The sequence below is a fragment of the Colletes latitarsis genome, chromosome 8 (genome assembly GCF_051014445.1).
Source record: "Colletes latitarsis isolate SP2378_abdomen chromosome 8, iyColLati1, whole genome shotgun sequence".
NCBI classification, from domain to species: domain Eukaryota; kingdom Metazoa; phylum Arthropoda; class Insecta; order Hymenoptera; family Colletidae; genus Colletes; species Colletes latitarsis.
Window position 1 is genome coordinate 26,684,612 of NC_135141.1, and position 25,431 is coordinate 26,710,042.

At 44.6% G+C, this 25,431-nt stretch overlaps 1 protein-coding gene across 6 annotated transcripts in view; it reads left to right on the forward strand.

Moving 5' to 3' along the window:
* The window catches only part of Sarm (sterile alpha and armadillo motif), a 106,474-nt gene that overhangs the window by 50,928 nt on the left and 30,115 nt on the right, over window positions 1-25,431 (forward strand). Inside the window, exon 1 of one of the 6 annotated variants that reach the window (XM_076770792.1) lies at window positions 3,105-3,591. The exons of 3 other annotated variants lie outside the window; for them this stretch is intronic. In XM_076770792.1, coding sequence (XP_076626907.1) covers window positions 3,511-3,591 — 81 coding nt within the window. In that variant the 5' untranslated portion in view covers window positions 3,105-3,510. Of the gene's footprint in view, window positions 1-3,104; window positions 3,592-22,271; window positions 22,423-25,431 lie in introns of those variants that run through there. 2 more of the 6 variants (XR_013080115.1, XM_076770790.1) reach the window with 2 other exon arrangements.

Here is a 25,431-nt window from a genome sequence, read left to right on the forward strand (position 1 = left end):
AAAGCGTGCCCCTCGATCGGCGTGCACGATATTCCACTGTCCTCGGCGGGAAACGAGGCTTCTCGAGCGCTTCCGGTCTCGCGGGCACATCAATCTTGTTGCCCGCGGATCGTTGGTCGAGATTCAAACGTTTCTCGAGACGCGTACCAATGGCGAAGACGTCGCGCCGTATTGACTCGAAGGTAAACGATTTATTCGAAAGGCAGCCGCGATTGCGGGCAGTCGGTGTGCCGAGATTAGGAGAAAACCAGCCGCGACCGAAGCAAACCAATTGAATCGTTCATCGAATTAACGAGGTAATTTGTCACGCGACCGACGCGAGAAGTTCGCGCCTGGAACGGCACGCGATCTCTCCTCGAGAGAAACGAAGAGAACCGATCTTCCGTCGTCGCGGTGACTAAATTTCGCCAAGTGGTCCGAACAATTGAATCATTAACGGGGACGTTAGTCACCCGACTGGGCTAAATCTTCCCTCCGGATCGGCCATTTCGATTTATATTTTGGGCGCGACCCGGACTCCCGAGTAGCTTGGAAAAGAAACTTGGAGAAACGGGACCAGCTGAGCGTGTAATTAATACCCAACGATTACTTATTATCTCAACGCTTGATACATTTACGGAAACTACAGAATGATTTTTCCAAATACACTTCGCATCCAGAGACAATTACAAATAATTTAACGGCGACCAACGAAGCGGTTGCTAAATATTTATTGTTTATCTACGCATCTCGGAGTCCAATTAAAGTCGCTTAAGTGGTCGAAACGTTCCTTCTTTTTTTTCTTTTTCAATAACGCCGGAGGCGGTCAATTGCTTAAACATCGGTAATTATTGCACAAGCATTACATAAGTAAACAGTCGATAGAGGCGAGGAGGGATAGGGGGGGGGGTAGAAAAAAGGCGCAAATTACAGTTACGCCGGGGCAATTCACGTCTGTCGCCATTACGAGCCATTAACGATCGTTTCGTCTTCTTTCCGCTTTGTTCCCGCCATTTCCGTCGACGCAACGATCAAGATCGTTTTTCTCCGACGCGCGAAAATGATCGATAATCGACGATCGCTCGCAGCGTGCAATTTTAGCGTTTCCAAGGGATATAGGAAGAGTCCGGCTGAAAAATCGACTAAATAACTGTCGCGAATTTCTGAACGTTCGGCGAACAACGTTGGAGTCGGAAAGTTCGTTTACCGAAGAAAGGCGCGTGCAGTTCGTAGAGATAAATTTACACGCGACTCCGCGTCGCCGATGCCTGTTCGCGTACCCTCGTTTCTTTTCCTTTCTACGATTCCGCCTCTCCTAAGCGGTCGTTTTCTTTTCGCGTAGTCGCAAATAGGAACCGGGGCTCCATCATCGTGCTCCCGGCGAAATTAATGGCGTCGGGATGCGGCTGAACGCGATGCTGCCCCTGACGCCGCGACGCCTGCCGCTGATTTACAGAGTCAAAGTTCGCCCTCGTTTGCGAGGGTGACCGTAAACAAAATAAATGAAAACAACTTTTCTAATTCGTCGCTAGCTGATTTAATACTTCGCGAACGTTCGAAATGGAGATGAAAAAAATATTTTTGCTATCGTGGGTGTATTCTAATTCCGTTTTAATGATATCGTTCGAAAGCCGTGTCAAAGGTGCAACAAAACACCCGCGAGCAACGGAATTTTTGTTGCTATCGCTTCGTTTGCAAATAGAAAATGGTTCCTATAATAGGGCCGTTTTAGGTCCCGGAGACGTTCGTTTGCATACCGTTGCCACGGAAAATTACACGCCTGGTCGTGGAAGTTGCGGTTAATCATCGAGAACCAACGGCCAGAATCGCTGTTGGCAAGGTGACGGATCTACTCCGCGACTCGCAGTTTTCATTACGCGATTCGTAACGAGATGGAAATATTCATGGGCGAAACCGTCGTTTTCATGTAAATTTTTCTAATTGCACCCTGAAGCTTTCGAGCGACAAACCGTACGTTTTTCCTGCGTATGATCGCAGCTTCCTGGATGTGGACCGCACGGAATATCGTCGTTGATTCGTCGCGTAGCCATCGACGGTCCTTTTGGTAGAAACTGAATCGCAAATTAGGTTTATTTCTGCTCGTTAATAGATCTGGGTCTCGAGCAAATAATAGACTCTGTTCGAAAAGTAACACCTTACAATTAAATAGTCGATCGCTCCGAAAGTTATTTTTTGTTTAGTTCCACGCACGAGATGCTGCATCTTTTAAATAGACTATTATTTTCCACGCGAAATTTGGCGATTGTGGAATTAGACCGACGAAGGTTTTCCGAGAACGAACGTTACTTTTTGCTCGTACATTTCAGACTGACGTAACGCGATTAAATAATTACACAAAGGCGAATAAAATGTAATACAAATGTTGATGCTGACACGTACGGCATATTTATACGCCGCTCGGTAACGCGGCGGAATTTACGCGTCCGGCTCTTAAAATGTGCCAAAAAAGCCACGCTTATGCAACCTGCAAGGTGTTAAAAACCAGCTATTGAAACGTTTTAGGATTCGTTTTACATGGATTTTTCCAACGAGCGACGCGAGACGTGGTTTCAGGCAAATTAGCACGTCTTACGGGCGATATTTTAAATGGAAGAGGAACCAGGGACGGACAAAATCTTTTACACAAATAATAGATGGAATCGTTTTTATTCGTTACTCGTACAAATATAAATTGGAGTTTCTATAGCCTGTCAACATCGTTTCCCGTGACAGGCGTAGGTCAGGAATGGTACCACCAAGAAAAATCGCTGCCAATTTGAAATGTTTGGTATAGGGGGGGTCGTCCATGGCGCCCAATGGTCGATCAAACTTGTCGTTCGCGTACATCCAGCCTCCGGTGCCCTACCACCGTGCTTTTCGCTTCGTTTCGATTCGACAATCTCCAATGATCGACACTCTATCCCTTCTCGCGATCACGCTAGACACAGCCCTCCGAGTTCGAAGGTCACGGCGACACTGACGCGCCAGCGGCCGCGCCACCACTTTTCGTATCTACGCGCCGAGCCGCCGCGCGAACTGCCCGCTCGCTGATTGGTCACTGCGCGTGGAGGTAGGGAGGGTATATATCTGGACGCGTCGCGCGCCGCCGTCAGTGTTCGCGCGTACCTTCGATTGGTTGTTATGTTCTCGTTTTTAGTTTTCTGGTCGCCTAACGAGCCTCTCTATTATCATACGTTTCTCAAAGTGAGTTCCCCTCGAGTCCAGTAGCTGTGCACGTAATATTTGATCAGTGTCGAGCAAAGGATTTCGTCCGGACGATTCGATTCGAAGTACAGTGACACTCTCGTTTCTTTTCCCCCGAGGAATGTGAAAGCATGAACAGTCGCGGGTTGGGAGTCGCGCGTGCATGCCAGGGAAGAAAACAGTGGAGCTAAAGTTGTCGAGTTACGCGGACTGTACGAATGTGCGAGGTACCGTCGACGCTGGCACGGAGCGAAGGGTTGCGTGCCGATTGAACAGAGAGATTAACAGAGAAACCGATCGAACGGGGGAGTGAGCTTCGGTGCTGCCATGACAATGGTCGTCAACAAAATCAACATGTCGTCGTACTCTGCGCCCCGGCGTACTTTCTTCTCGGGCCTTCACAATAAGGTAAACAATCGCGCCAAAAATTACGAAACACAATTACTCCTATTAACTGTAAATACATCTAATTTTCATAGGTAACATCGATACTGGAGATCCCATATTCTTTATATACTGAGTAACGAATATTTCACTTTTATGAAATCTCGATTTAATTTGGAACTGCTAGAATGCAGGTGTGCAAGCAATTGCATAACACGAAGTGTTAGCTGGCGGTGCACAGTGTTGCTATGAAACGTGCACCGTTGTATAATAGTTCACTTTTGAGAAATATTATCTCTAAGGATCGATGTTAACACGTTCACTGTCCGGTCTCTTAGCGGCGTATCCAAAAGCATGGCGATATGACCTGTATACGGGTCATGGGCAGTGAATGTGTTAAACTTTCGAACAAGTTAAGAGTTAAAAGGGCAAAGACGAGGGTATCTGTGAAAAGTAGTAGTTGATTTTGCTGGCTTTCGCGTTGAAATAGTTTGTACGACGCGAACGAAGACGGATTGCCTCGTGGCGCGCGTAGATGATCCAGAAATGGCGATCGAGCGTGACCAGTCGTTTCTACGGTATTTTCCCGATTCAGCGATAAGCGCGGCGTATCCCTGATCCTCGTTCTGGCTTCGAGGCATTTCTGCCCGTCGAATTAACGGTTCTCCGTCGTCCTTCGTCGCCAAGAATGCCTCGCGGCCTCCGCGTATCTGCGCAACTCGTGGCTCCTATCGAAATTTATTCACCCTCCGCCGCGACGTTTCGACTTTGTTGGTCAGCAAGTCCATGCACGTTTTCCCGCGAACCACCAACCGCCAACGACCTGCAGTGTAAAAGTCTCGCTTATGCAACCGTACGTTTTCGACACGACGGAGCCTCGCCCGCCGCGACGCGCCATTTTATTTATACGGCTCTTCAAAACGCCTTAGGTTCATGATTTTCTCTTCGTCGTGTCTGCATTAAGAGTCTTCCAGATTCAGTTTCTGGAAAATATCGAAAACTCTCAACCTCGAATTTCAAACAGAACCGTGTCTCAAGACTGTCGAACTTGGCTTTCACATGCACGTAGTACTGCGTCAATGGCCTGCCCGATTTAGTTTACAAAATCACGTCAGACTACGTCAGAGATCCCCTAATTTTACTTTGTAAAAAGCCACTATGTCTGGAGATCGCAACTTGTGAACCCAGTGCATACCGTATAATATAACAAACCTTGTAGCTTCAATTCCGTTTCACCGTAGTTTAATAAATAAATTCCAGGAATACGTGTATATTCCTGTTGAGAAAAAATTTCGAGCAAAAGCGAATCCCACGAAAGAGCTGCATCTCGCACGAAATCCGTGGCGAGCTTTCCTGGCCTCGTGACAATTTATGAATCCCACATGTCCGGTTTCGTGCGCACGGCCGTGAACGTGACCGTCCTGCGAACGTCGACGAATCGTCGAAACGACGGAACGCGTCGACGACGGCGAAAACAATCGGTACTTTGACTTCGATATATTCTTTTACCCCCGGTTGGCTGGCGCGACGCCAAGTTATTTCGACTCGCCGCGTCTGGTAATCTTCTACGAGCGATGCGCGGACCCCCGATGATGGCTTACGTAACTCGAAACCAGCTCAAGTTTGTTAAACTCGTTCCCAATCTCTTTGTCTAAAAAAAGGTTTCCCCCCTCGGATCAAAACCCCGCGCGAGCAACGCACGATCTTCCCAATAAAATCCATCTTTTTCGAATTTATCGCGATCGAAGTCGAAAGGACCATTAAAAGCGTTTCGGAGTCGGTGACGATTCCTCTTATCGAGGCCCACGCTGTTAGAAGTCGGTTCGTACAAATTCCAGTCGACGGAGACGAACCGCGTTTCTGCGCAGTTTCGAGTTATCTTCTGTTTATTTTTTAAGTTATCGAGGTTCCACGACCGAAAATGGAATAAAGTGTGTAAAAATGAAATTTTAGTGGCTTGTTTCATCAGCGATTTCGTATCTTAAATAATATGTGTAGTGTCGTCTTTCCTCGTGCAATAACATTTCAATACCTATCGAATCGTTAAAAGAAGAAATGCACGTACTCACACCGATCGTTTGTAAAAGTTACGCAACCCCTCAAATTGTCCACGAAAACGAGACTTTGTTTTCAGACAACTGGAAACTATACGTAATTTCTTGTTGAACTTACTTTTAGAGGCTCGTTAAAATTGAAGAGTTCTATCTATTGTTTTCTGATCTTGTCACCCATGTATGGTTGAGGTGGTAGTCAATCTGTTAAAGGGAATAAACGGTGGAAAATAGACGAAGAAAAAACAAACACGCGTCGTGGTATAGTCGCGGGAACGCGCAGCTCCGTCCAATTTTTCTGACGTCGGTCAGAAAACCTGGCCCGTTGCATTCGTCGCTGTCTCGTTTCGAACGAGTCGAATTTAGGTCTGGTTAAATTTAGAACGCGTGACGGGGAATCGCGTACGTCCCAGCCCGCGAAATTCTCCGCGGCCCCTCATTAGTCTCTCCTTTGCGATTCATTATTTTTCCCCTACGCTTTTATCGCGATCGTCGAACAGATCGTTCTTAGCTTCGCGCGCGATAACTCGTCTTCGCCAAGATGGCTGACGTCTGGCTAATTAAACCCCTTAATTCGGTGGTCTTTCTATCGTTCGTTCGATAATCGTTTTTTAAAACGCTTGGAAAATGGCAGAATTGCAGTGGAGTTCGTACCAAGAGTTTATGAAAGATCCTCGTTTTATACTCTTTGTATTTGGATCGATGAATTTTTACGACGTCGCGTTTTCGAATGCTCGAGGTCCAGTATTTAATTTTGGTGAGGTATCGTTGCCCATCACGAGTGTAATTTTAGCTCGAGACCCTTTTTCATTCCCGTCGAGACGTGGATCGAGTACAGGGTTCGTGAGTGACACGATCGAAAACCGACGCATTAAATTGAATAACAGGCTGACTCCGTGGCACGCGACGATCGCTTTCGTTAAACGGATGTTTCGTGATCGTTAAAGCGGAATTAATATCAATGTTCCCTTGCGTGGAGGATGACCGCTTCTTCCACGATGCCTCTCGTTTTGCTTGCTGAACCAAGCCCCCAGAATTTTGGTTCGATCTACCCCACGTGTTCGAGTTTTTTCAAATTCAATATAACAAATACACTCGTGGTATTTTAACCCTTGAGTGGGCTCTCAATCTCGACTGAATTATTTTACTTAACGTTAAGGGTTAATCCTTTCGAGGGGCTCTCGGGTGCCACTCTTAAAAAGTAGAGCTCGTCGCTGAAATATAAGCGATTTTTGTGTCGAGATAAATAGATGAACATCCGTCGAAAGTTCATGGATCGGTGCATAGCGATCGAAGGGTGAACCAAGGATCATCCCTCGGCTGGCATGCGTTGGTCGATCGTTCCAGCTTGAAAAAGAAGCGAAGGAGAGACCCGAGTTGCCTTGGACGCAGTAAAAGCGAGCACGCCGGGCATAAAAGATTCATTTTGCCAGAGAGGTGACCCTGTCGACCCAGCATCCGCTCTCTGTGGGCGGGTCTCCTCCTCTCCCGCGTGGCGTTCCTCGCGAAGCGTCTCTTTCTTTCGCGCGACGCCCTCGGGCCGTTTTCTTTTTCCATTCCGCTTGGCCCTCTTTTCGAGGTGAGCGCGGAAAAAGGGCGACGGGGGGACCCGGGCGCCTCGTTGAGACAATCAAGCGACAGCGTTGCTCGTTAAATGTAACTGGTACTAAATTACCGAGAGTTGGGAGACGGGCGCCCCCCCGACGAACACGCCACTGAATGTCCTCCTGGAGCCGCTAGATTTTTCGGTAGATCGATCGAATTACGCGTATTACTTCCCTCGTTACCGGGTTAAAGTCTCCCTTCGTCTTGTCGATGCAACGATCCAAACTTTATTGCATTGCAAAGACTTTACAGTTCAAATTTTTATAATTCTTATATATTTTAATTTTCTCGAAGGTGAAGAAAATTGAGAGAGTAATTTCTTAAAGTATCAATATTTTATAGAATTCTGTTTTATTTATTCTGGCACGACGCCATTTGTGTAGCTAGTAAACGCACCGTTGGATCACCTGATATCTATTACAGGGCGTCACAAAAATTCAGATACTCTTGGAATACAATGTATCGCCTTCCTCCCCCTCGTGAGGTCACATTCGGTACCAACGCGTTGGAGAGGATCTGGCGAGGAATTCTCCCAGTGTCGTTTCCGGAATAATTCGACTAGACTGGAGACAATTCCTAGAAAGAGATCGGGTACGAAAACCGTGTACGTGCGACACTTTCACAAAAGCGGCGCGTCACGTCGAACCGGATGCGTTTAATCTGCCGCTGTAAATGCACCACGCTGAGACGCTTCTCGAGAGAAAGAGACGTAAGCACAATAGTAATTACCGTCGAGATGAGGAACTCGTACAGCTTGCGGATGAATGAACCAGCGAGAATAAAAGAATTATTTACGCGGCTGGTGATCCCATTAATCGGTACTCTCCCCCGGGGCGTGGAACCAACATGGCCGCCACGCGTTACTCTCGATCCTCCGACGTAGCTGGACAGTCACCACGATCACCATTTTTCAAAATAAAACACTATCTTTTGTATTAACATATTCCCTCGTCGAGCGTTACAATATTTCCTCAGACAAATCTTTCTTTCCAAATTTTACATAGGTGTTTACTTTTTCATAACTGAATTTCTCACTCGACAAAGAATTTGGATGTACCCTCTAGGGAAACACAACAATATCATGCATAAATTTAGGAATTATTTGTATCAAATCCCTCGTATTTTCAAACTAGCAAACAGAAATATTCCATAGCTTATACTCCTTATCGCGTCCTCCGGAATAGGAATCACTCGATTCCGATTTATGCTCGAACGTCGTCGAGGAACGATTACGCAAACATCTGGCGAGGAGCGTCATTGTTTCGCGAGGGTGAAAGAGTTCTCTTGGCTTTTGTCGGGACCGATTGCGTATTCCAAACGGCGTCCAGAGCCAAGCTGCTCCGAAGAATATGGCGTTTTCTTTCGATAGAGCTCCCCGGTGCATTATTAACCTCTTGCGACGAGCACGGATTTTTGCGTGGAAAATCGTTACCCCATCTCTCTTGGACTGGTTTCGAGTTCCCCTCGAATCGTGTTTCTGTTGTCGGAGAAACGTCACGCGTGGTCGAGTAAGCAGAAGCGAAAATGTCACGGCGTCGAGGCATCATCAGCGATCAGACGATGGAAATCGCGGTAAGATTACACGCTCGCGAAACAATGGTTGCACGCGCGCTAGATTACGGTATTCGAGACATGCACGTGCGCCGCTCGCGAGATGATACGTTTGGTAGGCGGTAATGCGCGAGATACGATTTGCTTTAGGTGCAGGGTGAAAAGGTCGCAGTTTTTGCTCGAACAGACGCGATTGCGGACGATCTTTTCAGCTTCGACGTTGACCAAAGTGCTCGACAACTTTCCTTCAAACTTTATCGAGCCCCTGAAACGATCTTCGACCCTTCGCGGGCCGGCCATTTTGGAGAACGAACTCGAACTCGACTCTTCCCTCAATTTTCTCAAACTTGTTTTTCTTTATAGTGAATATTGAGAACAAAAAATATTGCAAAGTGTGTCATAGATATTAAAAAGAAAGAAACACGAGTGAAGTAGGACGGTTAACCCACATCTACGTTAACAAAGACAATTTTCAAGAATTTTTTGGACGTAACTATGAAACTTTCTGATATATGTTTAATGTCTTCGAAAGTACATTTCTTGAACTACTTCCTGTAAAAGTTTCGTATAAAAATATCAATTGTTATAGTCGTAACAGGAACCAGAGGCTTCCAAAAATTTGTTGGAAACGGACAGACGTGTTTCACTGCAAGTTATGAAACAAGAAATCATTTCCCCCCTCGAGTAAATAGATGATAATCGCCTCGGCGCACTTAACCGACAAAAAACACGAATCGAGCGTTCTTTTATCGTCTACCGAGCATTACCAAGTTTGATTTGTTATTTGCGACAGAGTTGCCGACTTGGACCATTAGCTTTCATGCGCGTTTCAGCGATAAAAAGGCACGATAAACGAGTGCAGCGAGAATTATAATGTCTAAAGAATTTCTTTGCCGGCTAATGGTCGCTAAATATTCATGCGTGCCGATCGTTTACGCTAGCGCGTTCCGCGAAATTGTCCTAGATGAGTGTAATTAATACGGAAAGGTATCTAATAGCTTCGTCCTTGGCAGACGGAAAAATCGTTTATCAAAGCAGTTACATCTTACTTTGTAACGACTTTGGAACGGTCCCGTATCCGCTCGTTAGGCGTTTAATTAATATCTCGCCGTGGCTCATCCGACTAATTGTGTTTCGCCGTTTGAACCTCGATCTGTCTGCGTTTCTCTGTTCACGGTACTATCTCCGTATTTATGACATTTCTTGACCGGAAGTCGCTGGCCGATTCGCGCTTTATGTAACACTCTCCGGGCTCCTTGCGCTTAATCTTCGTTTTAGAATTCGTAATTTGCTTTTTCTTTCCTTTTTTACTCGCTAGACTTTTTGTCTTGCAACTACGCGTATCGCTGTGAATAATATTCCATCGCAATTATACATCAGGAACTCGTTAACAGCGTGTCTTTGACCCTCGGTTACTTATGTATTTTCCAAATATAAACCGCGGTACGTATAAAAAAGTATTTACAGCTTTGGAAATTACTTTTCCCAGCGCAGAAATGTCTCGCGAGAACAGGAAGCCGTGTTTAAACGGTCAGCAACAATAACGTTATTTAGTTAGGAGTAAAACGAGTGTTTTTCTGTGGTTCGCGAAGCGGAACAATCGGGCGCGCGGTTTCGTAACGGTTTTACGAGCCCGTTCAATTAGAGATTTCCTCTATAAATTCCCACCACAACGGCAGAGAAACGTTTGCTCGAAAAGGCTCCGTCGGAATGCGTTTAAAAAAAGACACGACTCGTGTGTCCTTTCCCGCCGATCGATCCCAGCTTTGTTGGATTCTATTTCTGCGCGCAATTACGCGTCGTCGAGTACGTAACTTGCGTTAATTGAGTTCTCTCGATGCTTTCTTGCCGCGGTTTTTGCCATCGTCATTACGCGTTTTCAGAATACCGTCCGCGAGACGCGTCGACCCACATCGCAATGGAAACGCGAGAACCGTAAACAATCTCCATCTTCGATAATAGTAATCAACGATTGTAAGTTGCAAAAAAATTTCAACTACCGTCATCCATTTATTTTATAATCGGTAACTCGTTTAACGATCGACGAAAGATTCTTCGAGTTCCAACCGGAAGTCCTCCAGTTTTGGGGACTTATTTTTAACAGATGAGAGTAAATTTATTTTCTAAAATCAGGGGAAGGTTGTACGGAGCTAAGAGAAGAAAAAAATTTCAACTACGTCGTCCATTTATTTTACAATCGTTCACTGTGACTCGTTTGCTCTCGTTTCTTCGAGCCTCGCCGGAAGTCCTCCAGCTTTGGGGGCTTATTTTTAACAAATACGAGCGAATTTATTTTCTAAAATCGGGGGAAGGCTCGCAGAGGAGTTTTCTGACACCAGACAGAGCCAGCAAATTGGCCGAGCAATTTTCCAGCCGCTCGTATCGCGTTACAGGCGTCTCTTCCGCGAGAGTAAAGGCACTCTCACACCGACTTCTGACGTAATCGAGCACGACCGCGGTCATTTACATCGTAGTTTACAGATCTCGTTCCTTCGTCTCGTCTTTATTCGGTCCCCCTTCCCTCCCCTTCCGCGAACGTACACGTCGACTGGCCTCGAGACTCGCAGGTTGATAATCCACTCGAATGGCGCCGTTGCTGATTAGCGACACCCACGCGCACCCTTTTTTGTCCTCTCCTCTTTATTCCCCCCTCGTCTTCCACCGTAACGTCACGACGTTTCATCCTTCGATTCGCGTCGACGCTTCGAGGAAACCCGGAATTGTTTTAGACATCTCGAAGAACGCGTCGCGAGCTCTTCATTCGACGATCTTCCATGATTATTTGGTCGATTTGTTGCTTCAGCGCTTCGATTCGCGAAACCGTTGCACAGTTTCGACAACTTTTCCGCGAAGTTTGACGACCCTCTTTCTTCTTCGGTCTTCTCGTCGGTATTTTGGCCCCGCGCCACGTTTGAACGAGAAGCTTTCGAATCTTCGACGAAATTTCGCTTTCCGCGTTTTCCTTGGAAAAGTAGTCTCTCGAATTTGTTAAATAATTTAAGTTGATATCCTCTCTTCGACTTAAATTTAAATATTTAAATTTCCAGTGAAACTCGTTGCTCCAAAGATGCTGTGATTTGGATCGAAAGGAGCGTCAAAAATCGTGATCGCTGAATCTAAATTCCCAGGGGGAGAGGTGGGGCTTTCTAGCTCGCATGTATATTTGTAACGATCGACCAGAGAGCAGTGTCTCGTCTATTCTCGTCTATTCTCGTCTACGAAGGTCGATGGAAACGCGAAAAGGAAAACGCGGATTCTCGATCGGGTTCGGAGCGCGACATATGAGTCACTGAGAAGATCGCGAGCTTCGTGAAAGTCGAATGCTCGTCCCGTAGCGATCGCAGGTACAACGTGATCGATGCACCGTTACAACGGATAGACAACGCGTGGTATGTTCCGATCTAATGATCTTAGGTTACCGGAAAATTCACTGCAAATCCAGATTTGGTTAAAAATATGGCGCAGGAGAGACTTGGTGCTCAAACACAGTCCTTAATTTATTGAAGCTTCACATATTCGATTGTTTCTCTAGAAAAATACACTTCTATTTTGTATATTCTTTGGCCTATCGTTAGCTTTATGCAAAATTATATTTTTATTCACACATCATGAACAGTGGACGTGTTAATAGAATTAATGAAACTACAGCTTTGTGTGGTCTCAACCCCTGAATATTTCTTATATTTGTGCATATCGAGTGCACATTCTGTAGTTTTTCGAGAACTAAAATTTCCCATGAATGCATAAACCGTCGTCAGTCTGATATTAAATTGAGATTTGATTTTTCTATTTTTCGTGGTTTGAAAAATTCGAGATCGACTTGTTTTGGCGGGTAAATGTAGCCGTAACGTTTCCCGTGTAACGTCTACTGACCCAGAGGTGAGAAAAAGGGGGGGCTGGTGACCGTGTGCACGTCTGGAATTCCTCCGTGACTCATCAGGCATTCGCCAAGGGGCCGGTCCCCAGGTATGGGAACTCTCCGGTATCCCGTCCCCGTCTTTTGCGTTTCCATGCACGACGCGGCGTGACTCAACCGAATTTCTTGTTGCTCGGTGCCCTCACGAATTCCCGATTCAGATCGACCCGGGACACGCGAGTCGCAAACTCCGTTTCCACGATGGAATGCAGGGGTTTCTTCTTTTTATCGAGATAGTACACACTCGCAAGGCTCGCGAGAATATAATTTAACATTCTCGTGTACTGGATCCACGTATAAAGGTATTAAAACATTAGCGATCTTGCAGTCGACGAGCGACGATTTAGCTTTTTATTCTGCTGGAAAAATTAAAATTGGACCAGCCAGAACATGTTCCTTGAATTGCATCCTCGAGTACGAAAAGAAAGACACAGAGGAATTCGTTGTTCGTTTGATTTCTGTTCGTGCTACGTGCAAGTAGGTGAACGGAAGACACGAAGCGCATTCCGACTCCTGATTGGTAGAATGTGCGTCACCAGACTTATTCTCCAAGTAGGAAGCCCTCGTACCTTCTTGCACGTCCATGATAATACGAATATAATTGTTTTAATTTATTCAGAAGAGATTTTTCTTTTAGTTAACACGGTATTTAATGCCTTGTCGTACCTAATTCTCGATCGATGCTGTGAGGAATTGAAAATTCCCGGGTTCGAGGATCGCGTGCACCAAAATGGTGTCGTCGGGAGTCGCGGGGAGCTCCAGCATAGGGAAATGTCGAACAACGCATAATGCGTCGACGATAACGCACAATACGATATAGGAGCACGTGGCTTGGTATCGTAACGTACGACCTTGAACTTCCTCGAATGATTCACGGCTCGTCCATTCATCCGGCGATTCGTTCATCCACCGAGCGCGCGAGCACGCTTACGCGGAAATGTTGTCAGAAAATGTGCAAAAACATTCGTTCGTTTACAGAACGCGTGCAAACGCTCAAACTTTTTCCAACGGTTTTGTACAAATTTAACTTTGGCATTTTCTCTTGTAATTTACGTAATTTATGGTTCCTAAATTTGAACGTTGATATTATTCTTTCGACCGTACCTCGTTTTGCAGGCCTTGTTTTCTTCTATCCTCTCGTAATATTTATTTTAACGCTGCAAATTTTATGCAATGGGAAACGTTAGATAAATATACAAGAATTATTATTAGCCAATGAAGACTGAATTATTTTTTTAAATATATAGTTTCAAGGCTGCTCTAAAAGTTTGGGGCAAGATAGATATGTCAAGATTTATTTAGTATTGAGAAGACCATTTTTGAATATCTGTCGTTCGAAAACAAGCAGATTGATTAGCTAATAGCTCGCGATCGAGCGCTCGAAACCTTTCGCTCGAGTGTTGCTGTAAGTAATCGCCGGTGACTAATAGTCGTTAATTTTTTTCTGCCTATGTAATCGTCGTTTCGTGTCGTTCGCGGTGCGCGACCAGGCGCGGCGCGATTTGAAATGAATTTCCATAGTCGAAGATAAGCGACAGCGTGCCAGGAGAAGATGAATCACCGATCTTCCACGGAGCTGTCCCTTCCTTTTGCTTTTCCCTCCGCTCGAAACGCGTCTCGCGTGCCACGTGACTCATCGATCCGGACTCTCGATCCCGATGATGATCACCTGCGTGCTCGATTCGAGAGGCCTCCTATAGTACTCTTCGTCGATCGCAGTCGCCCATATGGTCTATCTTTTTGTAAATTCAAAAACGGAATTTTCTATAAAAACCTGTCAACCTTGTTCTAAATCTTACAATTAGTTAAATATTCCAAGTCCTTTTTGATACCGTATAATTTGTACACAAGACGCTTGTTACAGAACAAAATGTACAAATTATAAATTGTTCTTCTCGTCCAAACAATGACAAATCATTTCGTTTTGCAATCTTAATCCTGAGCTTCCGAGAACCGGGAGTAAAAAATAGAAAACGATGAAACGCCGAACGATAAACTCGTGACGAAAGAGTCGAGATTGAATGAACGAGGGAACACGTCCCGGGCATTATTTCTGGCAGTTGCGTCACTTCGTTACGTTTCGACGATCATTGAGGAAGTCCAGTGGAAGACGAACAATATCTTTCCGCATAAGATGCCATAAATAGTCGGACGATAAAAGGCTGGCTCGTTTTCGTGCACGGTTTCGTGACGGTTCTTATCGTGCTCCGGAGAAAACCACGTGCCTTGAGTGGCTCGATAACGCGGCGTGAATCATCCTCGAGATCCGTTCGCCTCCGTGAGAAAAAGTTTCGGTGAACACGTATGTACCCGGGGGACTGGTTTCGCCAAAACGAAGCGTGTCACGAATAGCAACACGTCTAAACAACGTTACGGTCGATCGAAGTGGCGCTGAAACTTCCTCGAGCCTTTGCAAACGCTATTTAAAGCGAATATTTGTCACGAATCGTCAACGAAATAAAAATAAATTTACTCAGAATTGGGGCTCTTCTTTCGATAACTTGTAAAACTTCTAAAAAGTCTGTCTAACGTTTCACGAATCGAAATTCCGAGTCCCAGATCGCGGATCGATTCGACGAAATCAGGTGGATCGAACTGTATGTCGTCGATAGTTCCGTTAGGCTCGTCACGCGTCTCGTAAAAGTGCGTTATCGTTCTTCCTGTTTCGTGAAACCGCGATGCGTCACGGCTTTCTAATTCCCTGTAACTTCCTCGCGCCTTGTCGTCGATCTTTATTCGGGCGTAGCTTTCTAAACACGTTTTGGGGCAAGAAATTCGTTTGGTGGGGGTTTTTCCCAAAGCGACTCGTTACATTATAGCTCGATGATTTCGTCTTAATGGCTATCAAACAGTAAACAAAGCGATCAGAGGGTCGTGCATAAAATAATGCAGTCTTTCCCAGATAGAATTTAAAAAAAAAATAAAGGAAGCAGACATCTCGTAGCACGGATCGCCTTTCCGGGTAGATCGAAGCGTAAAAAGAGAACGTCGAACGGGAAGAAAGGATCCCGCCAGGAAAATAATTTCCTCGACGGTTTCCGTAATTAAGTGGAACTCAATTAGTTCTCGAGATAAATAGCTCCGTCGCGGTGTTGGCTCCGTTAAGTTCGTTAATTCGTGTTCGAGCGTGGCTGCATGGGGCTTCATCGACCGTTCGATTGAAGTGCATCTCGATTTAGAAGCGGGCGAGGGCAACGTGCACCTAGGAAGTAGATTTTCGAGCCGACGATGACGCGCGATGGTTAATTTGATCTTTTCAGAGCCGTTCGATCGCGCGCCCGTGTTTACTGCGTTTTATTGGGCCACCCGTTGCGTTCCCCCAATCATTTTCGAGGGGGGCTGAAATTCCTCTCTTTCAGAATCTTAGTAAAATTAAACGTTGACCAAGAAACCATTGTAAACATTCTGTCCACGGTCCTCGTGAAAATTTTATTGTGAGAAATTTGGCGATGCGTGAATTTCTGGTCTTTTGCTCTGTTTTTTAAATTGCTCCGTTCCCGATCGGTGGGTGGTTATTTTCGAGTATATCGTATCCTACGCGGTGGGAATTTTAAAGGAACGAATGTAAAGTTCCCCAAGCACGAAGCTAGATAAGCAGGTAAAGAGACGGCGTATCCTCTTATAGAGCGTTCCCAAGTTATGCCTGGCATCCTAATAGAGGAACTGCGCGATCTTTGGATCGGCTCGCAAGGTTCGACGCACCAGCAGCTATGCGAAACATTCGACCCAATCGAACCCGAGCATATTCTAATCTTAAGCCTTTTAATCTTCACTCACTCTCGTGCGTTATTTACGATGCCATTAGGCCCCGTCGAGATTGACCGAGGCATCGATTTAACGCGGAGAATTTCATTATCGTAATATTTCGAGAGGGGAATGATCTCTATGCAGATCCGTTGGCAAGGGAAATTGTTCTAACGACAGGTGAATCTATCGTGACGCAATCGGGCGTTCCAGGTTGGAAAAATGTGCTAACATTAGGGGACTTGTTATTAATATGTTACGTCCCTTCGAATCCCTCAGCTATTTTGCAAATAGAAATACTAATGGTCCCCCATCTCGTACCTTTACAAAATTGTTCTAGACGTTATACTGCGAGGATGAGATAATTTGTACCCTGTGAAACCTGAGAAGGAATCTCAATGGTAGTTAAATTAATTCCGCAGTCTCCGAGCGATAATATTCTGCGAATTAATTCGGTCTCGGTAAGCAACGAGTTGGTCGATGACGGAACACGTTCGATGGACCACGATCCTCGCAGCATCCGCGAAAACAGGTCGAGTTCCGGTGCGAGTCCCGACATCCTTGCCTCGAAAGTGAGTCACTCGAGCGTGTTACGCCACTCGTGACACCTAATCGTCCTTCTCGAGTCCAAGTTCAGGGTTCCTTCGGCCCCCCTCGAAAGATCGATCCAAGTCCAAGCAAGTGGGCAGAGTTTCGTCGGAGCCAGACTCGTGCACCTGTGCAGTTTCCTCTCGCGAGATTAAGCTATCCAAACAACCCAACGAGAGACACCGTTTCCGACAGAGAAAAATATTTTTAACCCAAAAATCCCAACACGAGTATCGTTATTTAAAATAAAAACGAAAACGCGATCTTCAGCATTAGACATTGGAGGGGTGAATGTAAAATTATTTTTATATTGTACGAGCAAGCTGTCTCTCCAGGAAAGGTATTTATAGTGACGAGAGTATATAAAAATTGAAAATGAAGGTTTCATTGTGTACGTATGGTCGTAGTAGATATGGGAGAGGAAGAAAGTAAAAACGAAAATGTGATCTTCAGCATTAGACATATTTGTACAATTATTTTTATATTGTAGTAACTTTCTTATAGTGACGAGAGTATGTAAAAATTGAAAATGAAGGTTTCTTCATAGTTCACGTACGAAGAGGAAAAAAGTTAGTTCGTTATTGTTGACTGTCTTCTGGATGACGACAGTGTTGCAGAAATACGCAAACGAGTTCCCAGCAAAGTGAACAACGGCTCAATTCGCGAAACTCGTTTAGGTCTCGCGACGATTGAATAAAAGGGAGAGTCGAGTGCTCCCGAGGTGGCTCTTATAAATAAATTTGACCCTCGTGGTTCGCGGTAAGGATGTCAATTAGATTCCTCGACGCGTACGTTGCACATTGTGCATCCCTCGGTGCACTCGACCCGCACGATTCATGCTCATAGTACGCTTCGCGATTACGTCACCGCCCAATGAATGGGGACTCGTCCCCCGGATCGGACCAGTTAGCCTGTGAATGGCGCTCTCGGGCCTTTAAACGGTAACGATCGATAGCTGACGATATCTCGATCGATCGAGGCTCCTTTCCTACTACGTATAGAATCACAGTCGAGCCATAGTCGTCACTGCATCCTCAAAGATCGATGCAAATCGAATAATAATGAAAAATAAATAGAAACCTGAAACTTTGGTCTAATAGAATTCTATAATTTGCGATTTAATCGGTAATTTAAGAAAGTGGTACCAAGAAATGTACGTTGGTTTATTTCGAGCAAACAAACGATTAATGTATGTACATACCAAAAGCCTTTCTTTCCTCAACCTTTTAGTCATACGGTTTACACTTGACAAGTGTATTTCACAAACGCATAGTTATTCATTCCTGTCAAATACGTAAATATTCTTACGACACTAGAAACGTGTGAAACCTACGGACGTTGCTCTAAAGTCTAGATCGTGCTATTAATATTGATGGTATCTTCTATTCTTTTAAAACGAAACTCTAGCGTTGCTAACGTATTTCGCGAACGTTTTTTCTTGTCACACGACGCTATCGGTTGTTCAAAAAACGAGGCTAAAGATAACTATAGATGCTAATTCGAGTGCAGTACACGTTTAGAAATCTTTGTACTGTATCGTAACGTGGTCTTCGACGCGAATTTCGTACGTCGTAATAAAATGTTTACTATTTCTGTACACGCTCGCGATAAAACGTTACGCAACACGATAAAATTCGACTATTTCTCGTAAACGATTTATCACCGCGAGGGTTATCGATAACTCCGTGACATAGAAACGCCTCGAGCTAACTGGAACGAAGAAAATTTACAAATAAGAAAGAGCAAACGGTTTGTAATTATTTCGAACAGGATAAGACTCTTTAATCCAGCCCCAATGATTACCACCGATAAACAAATGCGTTGTTGTGTTGATTGAAACCGATCGCAATGCTGGTAAATCAACCTTTGGCCGACTAGCCGCGCGCGAAGCGTTTGCTAGATTAGGAACTTTTTGTCGACACTTCCGTCGTGAGATAACGCATCCAACAATGGCACATTTAATAAAAATCGAAGTACATTTTCCCAGTGTGTTCATCTTTCGATATTGCACAAAATATTTTCGTAGTATCGCGATCGAGATCTTTTTTAATTTAAATTACAACATGAATTATAATTACTATGTGAATTGGAGGCTATTTTGTCTGATATTTCTATTTTTAAACGAGAGACACCGTTTTGCTATAGAGTATTTTAAAAATTCTAAATTTCAATGTTCCATCCACCGTTTTAATTTGTTATTTTCGACTCTGGAATCGTAATGACGGTCTCGGAAATCCCCAAAGCGACGAGTTTCGAGGAGACAAAATCGAAAGGTAAACAATGGCGAGACGCTGAACGGGGAAAAAGATCGTCGATCGGCGCTCGTGAACGCCAACGCGTCGGATCGCTCAGGGCGCGGTTAGGTTCGGGAAACTTCTCGGAAGAAGCATCCTCCTCTGTTGTTGACACTGTGTACACCTTTCCAGAGAACAGAGTCGGTGTTCCCTCCACTCGATCGATCTCCCACCATCGTCGGAATGATTCATCGGTTCCTCGGAAGTCGCTGCCTCTGTTACCTAGTCGCGTCGACGATTAGGCGACCCCCCTCCACCTGTTTAACGTCCTCCCGTCCCGGTCGAGTTGCCAGCTGATCAACAGCCATCTCCTATGCTCGGTGCACGCGCCGGTTTCCCCTGATAGCGCGAACAGTCGTGATAACGGGTATTTGTACCGAGCAGGGATCGAACGTGTCGGTAGTCTTCCGTCGGTGCTCGCGGCGCGCGATCCAAGTTATTCTCGAACCGTCTCTGTGATCTTACGCAGTGGGTCGATCTCTGATCCCGGTGAACGCTCCCAGTCCGATTTATCTCTCGCGGTGAACGGTGTCTACCGGTCGATCGCGCGCGATATTTAAATATAACGCGATAATAAAATTTGTTCGAATAATTGGAATTTCCGATTCTTATCTCGCCGGAGTGAACAGAAATTTCGATGCAGATAAGAAATTTCGTCTCCGAACAGTGAATGATCGAGGCGCGCGGACGTAGTGCGTTACGTGACTCGTGGTGCACGATCGACGTCGATCAGCGTGTGACTCAGTCGATCTACTCGCGTGGAGCGATTAGATGAAGTTCCCTGGGTGAGGATATCTTCGATCGAGAAGCGATATTGACCTCGACGAAAGCGTTGCACCTTGCTTTCGTTTGTTTTCGTTGGACGTGGTTCGGAGGAATCGTTCTTTCGCTGCTACGGGCACTTGGCGAACGAAATTGAGTCTGAACGGTGGAGCCTCGATTGGAATTTTCGGCGAAATTTGAATGAGTACTACGGTTCGGTTGTTCTGACAGATTTTTTTAAAAGAAATACTCTGTATATAGATAAGGGAATCGTGTAAGAAACCAGGAATAATGCACGATCGGTATGCGAATAAAGAAAGTTTGAAACGATGACTTTTGGCATTCTTTTGAAGAATCAAAAGGTGAATATTTAGTTTTAGTAAAATATCGACATGGTAACAGTATCGATGAGCCCTCGTGTATCCGGTGTTTTTCCATTCGGAGGAGAAAGTCGGACTTCTTTGATATTTTATTGATATTGACATCATTGGGAGAGCGTGAGATTTAAATAGTAGATATCACTGGTCTCTTCCTTGATACCAACTAGAAAAACTGAAATCTCAGTAACACCGTCGAATTCTATTTCTGCTTCGATACTAGCAAAACTGAGTACAAGAATCAAAGTATCAAAACGCAGGTTTTACAGAATACTAAAACAATTAATTTGATAGAAATCAGTGGGTATATCGATCAAATAAATTAATTAAAATATATTGCACGTACGTGGCTTTAAGTGAACTCAAAGTCGGAGTAAACATATGTATTATACGAGTGAAATTTGCTCGAAGGACTGTCGGCGAGCTCCTTGAACTCGATCGTAATCGTTGGATGTTCGAAAGTGGGATCACGCAGGCGCATCGTAAACATTCGTTGCATTAGGTTTTCGGTCTCGGTGGTTGTGTAACAGGCACGCGTTCGAAATTAACAGGCGTCTGGCACTTCCGCGTGGCCGACTGCATAGAAATGCAACGCAGGAGACGCGCGTCTCGAAGCCGGCTAGATCGCCGCGTGCATTCCTCGCCGCGCGTGTTTCGCGCGTGACTTCCCGCCGGAAACGGACGTTTCGATTTCCTCGGCGGACGTCGATGCACGTCGCCCGCTGCCAAAATCGGACGCTCCTATCGGAAATAACCCGACAACCTTATCTCCGGGTGTCTCTTTCGACGAATATTATCGGCTGATAACGTCCACGGAGATAAAACATTTCAAAGCGTCTCCCGTCTCACGCGATTCGCGCAATTTACGGAATTTCCACGGAATTTTCTGCGACAAATTTCCTTTGATTTCAAGACATTCAATTCGTTTTTAAATATCGTCTTTACTAAGGAAAAATAAAGGCAATTTTCGATGAAACTTTTTCTGTTAAATGTTTAATGTTTAATGTTTTCGAAAGTACATTTCTTGAACTACTTCTTGTAAAAATTTCGTATAAAAATATTAATTATTATAGCCGTAATAGGAACCAACCTGAGAGGCCTCCAAAAATTTGTTAGAAATCATGCAATTTTCTTAAACTATAAAACAGTAGCTTCGGTACGGATTTTTGAAAATATTTATTATGAAATGGTGGAACTTTGAAGGAAAAATTTCAAAAAACTGTGACAAAATCAATATTTGACTCCTCGGGAAATTCGTACAGTTTCTCTTTAGAGAATAAACTTTGATTCACGTTACTTGAAAAATTGTTTACGTTGGGAGATTATTCTCGTGCATCGTAGGAATTTCTTCCCCGAGGGAACACCTTGTGTTTGAACAGCTGTTGCACGTGAGGGGTAGTTTTGTCGCTGGGAAGCACAGATATCGGTTCGACGAACGCAGTCTGTCGATCGGTATCGACGGGGTCCCTGAAATTTTTATCTTGGCGTAATTTCCACTCGTCGTGTCTATATCCACTTCTGATCCACTCTTTCGATACGAGACCCCTCGACCGTATTTTTCCTCCATTCGCAAAAAAACTCTCGCGATCCACCGATAACAAAGTTTATTTTAAACTCTGGACGCGCGAACGAAAGCCAACGGAACGTTTCCAGCCCCGTGCAGCGAAAGAACGATCGATCTAAATGTCAACAAAATTAATTCCAGCCGACGCCGATCGCGCCAGAATTCTAATATTATTTTTTATCGCGCTTGTAGTGCGTGATCGGTGAACGATACGATTAAACGATCGTCCCAGGCGTACTTAAAATCTTGGAAGAAGCGTTAAAATTGTCTTGTCGCGGTGTCTGAGCAACAAAAGCTTTTATGAATGAGCGTCGATCGGGGATTAAACATGCTGCACAAGCATGGAAACAGATCGCAGAAAAGCTTGCTGTACAAGGGCAGAGGAGGAGGCTTCCTGAAGTCTGTAAGTAATTTTATCGAACCAGAGACTCGTCTATAAAGAAACAACAATTATAAAGTAATGGTAGAAACGAAAGTTGTGGTTCCGTATTTCGTATTCGTACGTGTGTTCGCGTTAACGAAGTTCTGACAGAGTGATTGGTAACTTCCGTACCGGAAGTTCGAGGTTCCTGGAAACCCCCGAAAGGACGCAACTTCGAGCAAAGACCTTTCGAACCATACCTAATTTGTCCACTTTGAGACACGTGCCTGAGGCAATAGCTGTCACCATATTTTCCATTTTCCTTTCTAAATGTACAAGCAAATGATTCTTGATTTAATCGCAGACTAGGATCCCACCATAAGAGAAACTAAATTAAATCCTTGACTCGTCTCGCACGAAAGTTGTTACGCGATTTCAACTTGATGGAAATGCATTATTCAGTCAGGAACTCGATAAAACTAATTCGTATTTGTTTAATAGACGGTTAAGTAATAGTTGTAACATTGCTTCGACGCAGTTAGAGGCCTCGTAAACACACTCCACGTGACTCGTTCGTTCAGGCGAAAATTATTCGCGAACAATCAGGCAAGATCGGAACATCTTGTTATCAGGATCATAAAATGCGACGCGTTTGCACGTTCGCGTAATTACGCATATTTTCGCGATGACTGTTCCAACCGAACACACAAAGTGACATCATAGCACATTCGAGTGGGTGTGTTCGAGGAAATTTGAAATTTTATGCGTTAACCTGCCAAGGGGTTAATTTTGTAAATTAATCGTCCCTGCTTAGCGATTAAAAGTTCCCCCCTGAGAAGTATTTCAAAGTTTCCTCTCGATCGTGAAAATATATTCGAAATTCAGAATGTTCAGATGTTAAAATTTAGGCGTCAGTCGTGTATGAATAATATATGTGGCCGTAAAAATCAAAATGTAGATTCGCAAATGAATGACGTGGCAACCGGTCGTGTTAAATTATCGATATCAGGTTTAACAACAGCATCCCAGCTGTGTCTCTTTGTACCTAAACTCTTGCGACAAACAGGCATAATTTCGATGGAAATCCCACCCACATTCTTGAACCGCCATTACGATCCTCGAAGCAGAAGGTTCCGATACAAACCATTGAGCATTGCCCCATAAATTATATTCTTGCCTATTAAGATTATGGGTTATCAGGAGCAATAAATCATCAGTTTTCTCTTTAACTATGCACTTTATTATCGAATATGCAGACTATAAGCACTCGTGTGAACGCGTGTGTCACAGTTCACTCTGGTCCCGTAACCCTCATCTCGAGAGTAGACTAAACAATTAGGTTCACGCTCCTAGGAACTGCAAAAACCAACGTTCTCATAAAAGGTTTCGCACAAACAGATCGACTTAAGTTTTTAACACTGGAACCACCAAAGTGGTCAAAATGATTCGTAATTTCGAATGAGAATTTTTTCACCCATCAAAAATTTTTCGGCGAAATTAAAAAATTTCAAATCATTATGGAAAAATTATTTTTAGTTGCAGGGGTCAATTACAATCACTTTTGCCGAATAGACATACCCTCGAAATCCTACGCACTTTCGAGAAAAAAATTCCTTACCGAAAATATGTCTGACCATGAATGAACGATTCCCCTGAAATTTCATGCGTTTCACATTATTCTGAAAAAATTATTTTCGGTTGCGGGGGTCAATTACAATCATTTTTGGTGAACAGACATACCCTCGAAATTCCAACTAGTTTCGAGAAAAAAATTCAGAAAAGAGGACAAATTTTTCGGCGAAATTAAAAGATTTCGAATCGTTCTAAAAAAATTATTTTTAGTTGCGGGGGTCAATTGCAATCATTTTTGGGGAATCCACATACCCCCGAAATCCTACGCATTTTTAAGAAAAAAATTCTTTACTGCAATTATAATGTCTGGCCAGAAATCTATGATTATATTCCTCGTTTTTATCACTTTATATGTAGATATAGTTCAATTATCGGGCATATAAAATTGTAATGGGAGATTTTAGAGTCCAAAACAAGACAAAAATCAAGAATACCAATCTCTTGATTGAGGCTTCGTTAAAAAGCATGAGAAACCACCTTGCCCCATGCATACACGTTTCCAATCGTGTAACCGTAGTTTGCGAATCATTTCGCCTCGGATGTCGCTTATCGAGGCGGGTTATCGTCGAGATTCCAGCGAAATTGAAATAATGGAAAAAATTACACGGAGAAAAGTGTGTTAACAATAGGTGTTTTATCGAACAAGATCGCGGGTATGATAAGATAAAGGTACTCTGGAGCGATGCTGGTATGAGAACCGCTGCGGGAGGCCAAGAGCGTGGCTCGCGGTCTAATCACAACGTCACGCGCGCGTTTATGCGTCATCGTTTCGGTCACAAACGAGATTCCCCCGGTTTACAAGTGTCCTATCGGACAATCAAAGCGTCGCGCGCGTCACGATCCGTTACAACGACGGTGACATCATCGCGCTAAAACTACGCGCGATGTCACACACGTGAGAGCGCGAGCGCGAGCCACGCGACGGATCCGTCGTTGGCTCTCTGGGAATCAATGTCACACGTGAGTCCGTGTGTGTGTGTGTGGCGCGTGCACATATGCAACCCGGAGAGGTCAGGTTTTCCAACTTCGTCGTATGACTAATCGTTTGTGTGTTTACTGTTGTGATGACTGCTGGTTTGCTCGGGCATGCGCCCCCGATTTGTGATCGGAATAGCGAAATCGCCCCTGGGAGGGGGGATTCGCGAAAGCCATTCGGACGATCACTGTTGAAACCTTAACCCCTTAACGCCTCGCGCTCGAGCCAGACTCGCGTACAAATGATCGACGATAGATCCGTGGAATTTATGGCGAATTTGAAAACCGATATACAGTCGCTTGCAGTGAGAAGTTTCCAGTTTCCAGAGTTTGACAGAAACGCGTTGTTTGGGGATATTTTCCAGCTTCTGTTGCAATCGCGTTTGCAATGTTCCATCGGTGATGTTGCAAATGTAATTGCATATCGTTAGAGGAGGAAAAATG